Source organism: Esox lucius, chromosome 22 (assembly GCF_011004845.1).
Source record: "Esox lucius isolate fEsoLuc1 chromosome 22, fEsoLuc1.pri, whole genome shotgun sequence".
Lineage (NCBI taxonomy): Eukaryota > Metazoa > Chordata > Actinopteri > Esociformes > Esocidae > Esox > Esox lucius.
Window position 1 is genome coordinate 1,261,322 of NC_047590.1, and position 8,012 is coordinate 1,269,333.

At 45.0% G+C, this 8,012-nt stretch overlaps 2 protein-coding genes across 7 annotated transcripts; one reads left to right on the forward strand and one right to left on the reverse strand.

The window, feature by feature from the left end:
• The first annotated feature begins 496 nt into the window (after positions 1–496).
• chmp2bb (charged multivesicular body protein 2Bb) lies at positions 497–5,445 on the forward strand. The gene is made up of 6 exons (XM_010886784.4): positions 497–679; positions 1,296–1,387; positions 1,667–1,861; positions 2,951–3,053; positions 3,254–3,360; positions 3,714–5,445. Exons 1-6 carry the CDS (start codon positions 646–648, stop codon positions 3,828–3,830), a joined length of 648 nt encoding a protein of 215 aa, XP_010885086.1. The 5' UTR covers positions 497–645; the 3' UTR covers positions 3,831–5,445.
• A 202-nt stretch (positions 5,446–5,647) lies between these two features.
• cldng (claudin g) lies at positions 5,648–7,614 on the reverse strand. Of its 6 annotated transcripts, none has more exons than XR_002195924.2 (5): positions 7,543–7,614; positions 7,222–7,301; positions 6,954–7,053; positions 6,452–6,684; positions 5,648–6,260 (listed from the first exon to the last, which is right to left on the reverse strand). XR_002195924.2 is itself a non-coding variant. In XM_034289507.1 (4 exons), the coding sequence occupies exons 2-4, from the start codon at positions 7,255–7,257 to the stop codon at positions 6,096–6,098; spliced, it is 405 nt and encodes a 134-aa protein (XP_034145398.1). In that variant the 5' UTR covers positions 7,258–7,301; positions 7,543–7,614; the 3' UTR covers positions 5,648–6,095. The 6 variants fall into 6 exon arrangements, 2 of the variants coding, with proteins under 2 accessions (XP_034145398.1, XP_034145399.1); XR_004575113.1 differs by having other exon boundaries at positions 6,900–7,053; XM_034289507.1 differs by lacking the exon at positions 6,954–7,053 and having other exon boundaries at positions 5,648–6,231.
• Between the last annotated feature and the right edge of the window lie 398 nt (positions 7,615–8,012).

Sequence of the window (8,012 nt, forward strand, 5' to 3'; positions counted from 1 at the left end):
AATATCCAAACTTCCTTCCACAAATCATGAGCAGAGACAGACTTAAATATGGGTCAATTCATGGACCGTATGGAACTCTCTGGTCTGCTGGCAATCCTCAGCTCTGCGACGTCATCTGGTGGTAGAGGACTGCATACACCAGTGTTAAGGAACATGACATCAGAGGAATTTGGAGCCATGGATATATAACATTAATTTGCATTGCAGTAATTTAGCAGACACTGTAATCTAGAGGAATGTACAGTTCATGACAATGTACTGTACGTTTATTTTTTAACAAGCAAATAAATTCCATCCAATATACAGTACCGCTTAGTGTTAATGTCGGTTATGTATAACTACATGTTGGTCTTTTACATGCAGTCGAAAACAGTTCACTCACTGAGAATTTTATGGTAATGTTAAATTATGATCTTGACTTTTTAACAAGTCGTGGATTTTTTTACTCTATGTCCGCGCAGCTATTTTATTGTAGTCGGTGGGAACGAGCCCACTAGAAGTGCTGCACTTCCCGCTTCTTGCGAACCAGGAAATAAACAATCGGTGACAGGGTTGAATTTAATGAACCAGCTGTTAAAGTGTTCAGATTGCTTTTGAAAGATAATCGAATACTCTTCTAATTTGGCCAAATCATCGCCAGTCATCATGGCCGGGATCTTTAAGAAAAAGACAGTAGATGGTAGGTGTCATCATCGCAAATCGGCATTAGGTTGCTAGTCAGCCAGCTCGATAGTTGTTAACATTAGCAAAGTTAGCCTAACCTCTGTCGTTACGCTGCTATAGTCATTAGCTGGTTAGAAGCTAACAATTCCAAACATTGAATGTGACGGTCTTCATAAATGGACGTGCAGTTCGTGTGCTCGCTAACTAATTACCAAAGACTTGCTGCTGCTGTAGCCGAACCATGGAATTAAACTGGACGAATCCGGAGACATCTGCGAATCAATTTGTGTGTGTGTTTTGTGGGGATGGGGTGGTGGTGGGGATTATGTGATGTAATTCACATTGAAGGGATTGCTAGTTGAAATAACACGGATAGGCGTTGAACAAACATCAAGTCAGGGCGCTGCCGGGGTGGTGGGATATTTGTGGAACTGCAGTGAGTGTGTGTCTGTCTTGCCCGCTGTCTGTTTTCTAATGCCTAGTACTGATCTGTCTGTTTTCTAATGCCTAGTACTGATCTGTCTGTTTTCTAATGCCTAGTACTGATCTGTCTATTTTCTAATGCCTAGTACTGATCTGTCTGTTTTCTAATGTACTGATCTTGTTGTTTCCTCGCTCATCATTAACGCCAGATGTGATAAAGGAGCAGACGAAGGAGCTGAGAGGAACTCAGAGGCAGATCACCAGAGACAGGGCTGCCCTGGAAAAACAGGAAAAACAACTGGTTGGTGTCGTCGTCGTAGTGGGGGTGTACGCAGAGCGTGTGACTCGTATGACAGGGTGGTTGACCTTTTAGCCTTGTTTTCTGTTCCTACCTAGTAGGTAATTGATTGCACACTCATTCCTTGATTGGAAGCTGAAGATAAAAAAACTGAAGTGTTTTGACCACCCAGGACTAGAATGTAACACCCTTTATATATGCCTGTGTATTCAACACCAGGATCAAAACAAACAGATTATTTTGAGGTATTTACCTTTCATCTGTCCTGTGTTCTCCTCCCAGGAGATGGAGATCAAGAAGATGGCTAAGACAGGGAACAAGGAGGCCTGCACTATTCTGGCCAAGCAGCTGGTCCAACTGAGGAGACAGAAGAACAGAACCTATGCTGTCAGTTCAAAGGTCACATCCATGTCCACTCAGACCAAACTCATGAACTCACAGATGAAGATGGCTGGTGCCATGGGGGCCACTACTAAAGTAGGTGGGGAGGGGTCACTGTCTGCCTGTCTACCGCTGCGTGTCTGCCTGTCTACCGCTGCGTGTCTGTCTGCCTGTCTACCGCTGCGTGTCTGTCTGCCTGTCTACCGCTGCGTGTCTGTCTGCCTGTCTACCGCTGCGTGTCTGTCTGCCTGTCTACCGCTGCGTGTCTGTCTGCCTGTCTACCGCTGCGTGTCTGTCTGCCTGTCTACCGCTGCGTGTCTGTCTGCCTGTCTACCGCTGCGTGTCTGTCTGCCTGTCTACCGCTGCGTGCGTGTCTGCCTGTCTACCGCTGCGTGCGTGTCTGCCTGTCTACCGCTGCGTGCGTGTCTGCCTGTCTACCGCTGCGTGCGTGTCTGCCTGTCTACCGCTGCGTGCGTGTCTGCCTGTCTACCGCTGCGTGCGTGTCTGCCTGTCTACCGCTGCGTGTCTGTCTGCCTGTCTACCGCTGCGTGTCTGTCTGCCTGTCTACCGCTGCGTGTCTGTCTGCCTGTCTAACGCTGCGTGTCTGTCTGCCTGTCTAACGCTGCGTGTCTGTCTGCCTGTCTACCGCTGCGTGTCTGTCTGCCTGTCTACCGCTGCGTGTCTGTCTGCCTGTCTACCGCTGCGTGTCTGTCTGCCTGTCTACCGCTGCGTGTCTGTCTGCCTGTCTACCGCTGCGTGTCTGTCTGCCTGTCTACCGCTGCGTGTCTGCCTGTCTACCGCTGCGTGTCTGCCTGTCTACCGCTGCGTGTCTGCCTGTCTACCGCTGCGTGTCTGCCTGTCTACCGCTGCGTGTCTGCCAGTTTGTGTGCATGATGTTTCCTGCCTTTGAAAGGTGTGAACTGTCAAATATTAGACTGTGGTCAGGTTAGAGGTGACCCAACACTGTCCCGTCAGGCTAGAGGTAACCCAACACTGTCCCGTCAGGTTATAGGTAACCCAACACTGTCCCGTCAGGCTAGAGGTAACCCAACACTGTCCCGTCAGGCAAGAGGTAACCCAACACTGTCCCGTCAGGCTAGAGGTAACCCAACACTGTCCCGTCAGGCTAGAGGTAACCCAACACTGTCCCGTCAGGCTAGAGGTAACCCAACACTGTCCTGTCAGACTATGCAGGCTGTCAATAAGAAGATGGACCCTCAGAAGATGCAGCAGACCATGCAGAATTTCCAGAAGGAGAACATGAAGATGGAGATGACTGAGGAAATGAGTGAGTAGAGATCCACTTCATAAACTTTGCCCTTAGTGCTCGTAATTAACCTGATATTATCCTTCCTTGGTGTGTTGGTCAGAAGTAGTGTACAGGGATGTAGGGTTAGGGTGCTATTTGGGACACAGAAAATGGACCCTGCATGACACTCCTAGTCACACATGCAGGGAGGTGTGTAAGTCTTCATTTTGTCCTAACAGTGAATGACACATTGGACGAGATCTTTGACGGCTCCGGAGACGAGGAGGAGTCTGACAGCATCGTCAACCAGGTTCTGGATGAGATCGGCATTGAGATTTCGGGAAAGGTGAGATTCTTTTAAAACAAAATAATAATGTACCTGGTAAAATAAATCTAGAGACCTCGGAATTAGCAAAGGTCTTGGACTTAAAAGCACTTTTAGTGGAGTTTCTCAGAATGACCAAATTGGGTGTCAGTACCATGTAAATACTATGGATTGATTTGTGTATTCTGAAAAATGTAAAACCCCTTCAGATTTTCCACACTTTGATTACATAGATTTTATTTCCCCCTTGATCATTCTGTGTTGAGAAATGTCTGCAGATTTACTGAAAACAATGAAAGTGGATAATGTGAAGGGGTCTGAATACTCTGCGAATGCATTGTGTGTGTGTGTTAATGTTGCTGAATGGTTTGCAGATGGTGAACGCCCCTTCGGCCAGCAGAAACCACCCCAGCGCTTCTACCTCCAAATCAGACACAGGCATCTCAGACGAAGACATCGAACGACAGCTGAAAGCCTTGGGAGTGGACTAACACACACACACTCACACACACACACACACTCCGTGCCTGTATACACACACACGCATACACTTCTCAACGTAGTCAGTTACCGTCGCTGACATGTCTTCTCTGGGAAATAACAGAACCTGTTTTTACGAAGGCAGGCCAATTCTGATCTTTTAACCCATCAGATGAGCTCTTTTCGAAAGCTCTGAATTGGTCTTTTTGTGTACTTGCATCTCCAGTGACACAGTGTACAGCTGCAGGCGGGAGTTGGTCAATGCTGTGGTCACATGAGCTTCGTTTACCCCGACGGTCATTCTTATCGGTCCCCAAATTCTGAGCAAAAGTGCTTAAGTAATTTATCAAAAGACCAATTGTTGGAAAGAGATCTGAATTGTTCTGTTTGTGTAAATTGAGACAAGGAGAGCTGTGTGGAAGTGTGATTCCACCTGGGTCAGGTGTAAATGGGGTCTAGGGATTTATGTTGCCACAGTTACAGGTCAGCGCTGCATAGGGGAATGGGGGATTGTCAAGATTAAAGTTTTAAAGGATAGCTTTAAAACTTTTATAGCAAAATATAAACGATTAAAAAAAAAAACTAAGGTTGAACTGCATGCTTAACAGTTTATTACCCATCGAAGAAAGAAAAGCCATGTAACCTTTTCCTTTTAAGATGCATGAACATTGCAAATTCAATTTTTCGAGAATGTTGTCATGGCTTACTACCAACAGGGGCCTCTGCCTCCATCAGGGGCCTCTGCCTCCATCAGGGGCCTCTGCCTCCATCAGTTCAAAGAGCAACATTTTTGGAACAATCCAATCTCTCGCCTAAGTGGACAGTGTTTCCCTATCGTTCACAACTATTGGTCCTTCTCAGTACGTTAGTTATTTAGAAATTATTAGGGACTGTTAGCTGTGTTATTCATCATAAGATACAGAATAGTTTTACAGTTTTGCACAAGACAGTGTTTGAAACACTACTGGACGTTGATGTGGTTATTGGAAAGTGTCTCTGTCATGAAGTAGAACTGTAATAATGTCCGTGGATATTACCAGTGTGAGTGAGGACAATCACCCTTGGCAAAAGGTAGCACTGCTTATATCACAAGCTGCCTTTCCACGAGCCGGTCTGATTGGTCAAAAGATCAATGTGGGAGGGACATCAGAATTGGGCTGCTTGTGTGAGAGAACAGCAGCACACTGGACACCCTTGGTCCTGATGAGCCCGCCTCTCATACTGATTTAATATTTTCATCTGCTATCCTTTTATGTGAGAAAGTATAAATACATTTCATTTCTCAGATGTAAATGGCACTTTCTCAGACCTTTTCTTAATAACACATTGGACACTTGACTTTCAAATCCCGCCCGTGTTCTAAGATGACAACACTGACTCCAAACAACCCAGTTTTAGACTGGTATTACTTTAAAACACTGATGTAGAGGGCCTTTCAGTAGAACAGAATGAGTAAAATTAACTTGAATGTGTGATTTAACTGGTTTTATTTTTATATAATGGCTGGTGTGACTCAAAGAAATAATTATGGTGATGGGAGTTAGCTTTCAAAATTGAACTGATGACTTTCATTTGTTCCAAATTGAAACATGTTTTTAATTTAAAATAAAAGCCATTTTAAGTATACTGGTGACTACTGTATTTCATGCACCTGGGCAGTCAGTGGTAAGTAAATACCAACCATCCCAGCAGGGGGCAGAACCGACACCAAAAGCATATTTAGCTCACTCATGCATCACATTTGATTATTTTAGCAGGAAACTTTTACGGTGCAATAACACGAAGCTGCTTGTGCTACTAATCACATGTTCAGAAACCACTGAAAGGAGTTTAGTTGTGGATAAGTCTCTGATGATGCTCTGCACTTGAGCAACAGACAGGTTATGGCATCAACTGGTCAATAAAAATGTCTGCAAACAGGACAGGGTCCCATGTAACATGTACTGACTGTAGGCCTAATCTGCTCTGAATAAGCTCCAAGAGTCTGGTGACTTCATGTTGCGTAACATGACTGATACCCTCTTGTGGTTCAGTCAAGCAACTGATTTGAGCCTTAATGCCTTTGGAGGCTGGAAATGTCACTTTACAATTGAGTCTATTCAGTTCCAAACTAAAACATGGCAAACTCAGTTTAATAGTGTATTAACACCTATATATTAAGAGGTAAAAGCCTACATGTATAAAACCACTATCAAAACAGTGTTAAAAAATTTGAATTAGGTGTGCAACCTAATGACAGCCTGGTTCTCTGCAGTTTCAAAGCAGCATTTTAACGCTCAGTCCAGAGTCATTGGATGTGAACACAGGTTGAGGTTTGGCAGGTTAGGCATAAGATGTGGCCTGCTCATGGCTGTGGAAGTGACTGGTGGCCGCCATCTTGTACTGCCCCTTATCCTTTCGACCTCCAACCTTCTGTTGGCTCGACGACACGAGAAAAAACCCTACATTAAATATTTTAATGAATAAGTGTCCTGTTTTTTCAGGTGAAGAAAAATATAAGTACTTCAGCTCGTCTTCAACATCCTTACCTCCTATAGCCATGAGAGCACCAGACCCCCAGCAGATGAAGATGGCAGCCCCAAACCTTCTTCATGCCCTGGTGGACCAGGGGGTTATAGAAATCAGTGATTACCTGGTGAGCTGTCCAGCTGGGAGGGACCAGACCCAAACACCAGCAACCAGAAACAGAACCCCTGCTGCCAAGGCAACCCGGGCCTTAGTTCTGAAACTCTCAGCCAGGCAGTTGGTGAACGTCGCCCCTGCAATGCTGGCAAGGGTGCCCACCACACAAACCAAGATGGAGATTATCAAGATGGCTCGGGCAACCTGGAGGTCCATGGAGAGCGCCAGCATGGAGTCATACACCTGTGAAGCCATCATGTTAGTATCACAAATGTTTACATAAGTTACTTTGTACACAGTTTTAGTTTCAAATGTGCATTGGGAGCTGGTTAGACATAACTGGTGCGAACGTCACCACAGTTACCAACTGGCACCCCACATCTCAAGGGGTGCGGTCAACACAAACACACCAATATAGGACATGGGGTGCCATTTGGGACACATCTTTGAACCTTGACCTTGCATTGCATCTGCCAGTGCTCTGCACCACACAGGTCATCCACAGCCCCTACCAGTAGATCTGAGCAGTCACGATGTTGTCACCAACAAAGGCTGTGACACGCCACAGGGGCATAGCACAGGACACGACAGCGCCCAACCAGCCCAGGACACCTGGTAGAGGAGACTGGACTGTATCAATTCTTTAGGCCCTCCTCATACATAACAGGACAATTAGAAAATTACTGTGTCGTAGATTCAGGAAATACTGTAGCTCAGTTGTCTCAAGTGGCATGGTGGTGTTAAAAATAAAGCAACACGTTCTAGAGTTGTAGCAAATACCTGAGTTAAGCCCAGCACCTCTAGTCTCACAGACATGGTCGGAGATCCTCCTGGGCTGCGGGTGGAACAGACTAGTGGAACTAGGATAGGATAATCAAATTAAATCAAATGAAACATTACTGCCATACAAGCAAGGCACGTTCAGTTTAGGTTTAGGAGCAACAGTAACGAGATGCAATGCGAAGCTGTACATGACTGCATCCTTAAGGCCCCGTTTTGAACAACTGGCCTTTAAATGTGTTACAACTCAAAAGGTTCAGGAAGGTTTTCATAGCATTCCATGAATAATGCAACAAGAAATAGAATTGATTTCTTTATCACCTGGTTCAATGCAGCCCGCCACTTAACCGTCCTTCAGAACCACAGCAAGAATCCAAAGTAACATGAGAAAATAGTGGGGGATTTAATTTTATAGGGCACATGTCACCTGTTAATTAATCAATTAGCAGAGATCTCAAATCCTTTAATTATAACCAAAGGCAGGGGAAACGTATACCATGTTTTTATAACGCACAGTTCTGAAATTAGATATTTTACAAAGACGATTTACTAATTGAACCATTCACTAATCAGTGGTAACGTTCATTAAATGTTATGAGTAACGTTGCAACAATGTTGCAATCTGACCAATATTGTAAACACAAGATACCTTCACAATATAGGGCGGGATTTCTGTCTAGTACGTAGTTTCCTACAATCACAAGACGTCTGAGCCGTTCTTAGCAATACAGACGTGAATATTACCCAATAAAATCTCTCTACGTAATACGCTAGGTTTGACCGTCGCCTTG

What these genes read in the sequence shown, in the direction of transcription:
- chmp2bb (XM_010886784.4), top strand. Translation starts at nt 646, where the DNA reads ATGGCCGGGATCTTTAAGAAAAAGACAGTAGATG. An exon ending in TAAGAAAAAGACAGTAGATG is followed by an intron (nt 680 to 1,295) that starts GTAGGTGTCATC and finishes CATTAACGCCAG; the next exon opens with ATGTGATAAAGGAGCAGACG. An exon ending in AAAAACAGGAAAAACAACTG is followed by an intron (nt 1,388 to 1,666) that starts GTTGGTGTCGTC and finishes TTCTCCTCCCAG; the next exon opens with GAGATGGAGATCAAGAAGAT.
- cldng (XM_034289507.1), bottom strand. Translation starts at nt 7,257, where the DNA reads ATGTCTGTGAGACTAGAGGTGCTGGGCTTAACTCAG. An exon ending in AGGTGCTGGGCTTAACTCAG is followed by an intron (nt 6,685 to 7,221) that starts GTATTTGCTACA and finishes ATGGCTTCACAG; the next exon opens with GTGTATGACTCCATGCTGGC. An exon ending in CCAGCTGGACAGCTCACCAG is followed by an intron (nt 6,232 to 6,451) that starts GTAATCACTGAT and finishes TCGAGCCAACAG; the next exon opens with AAGGTTGGAGGTCGAAAGGA.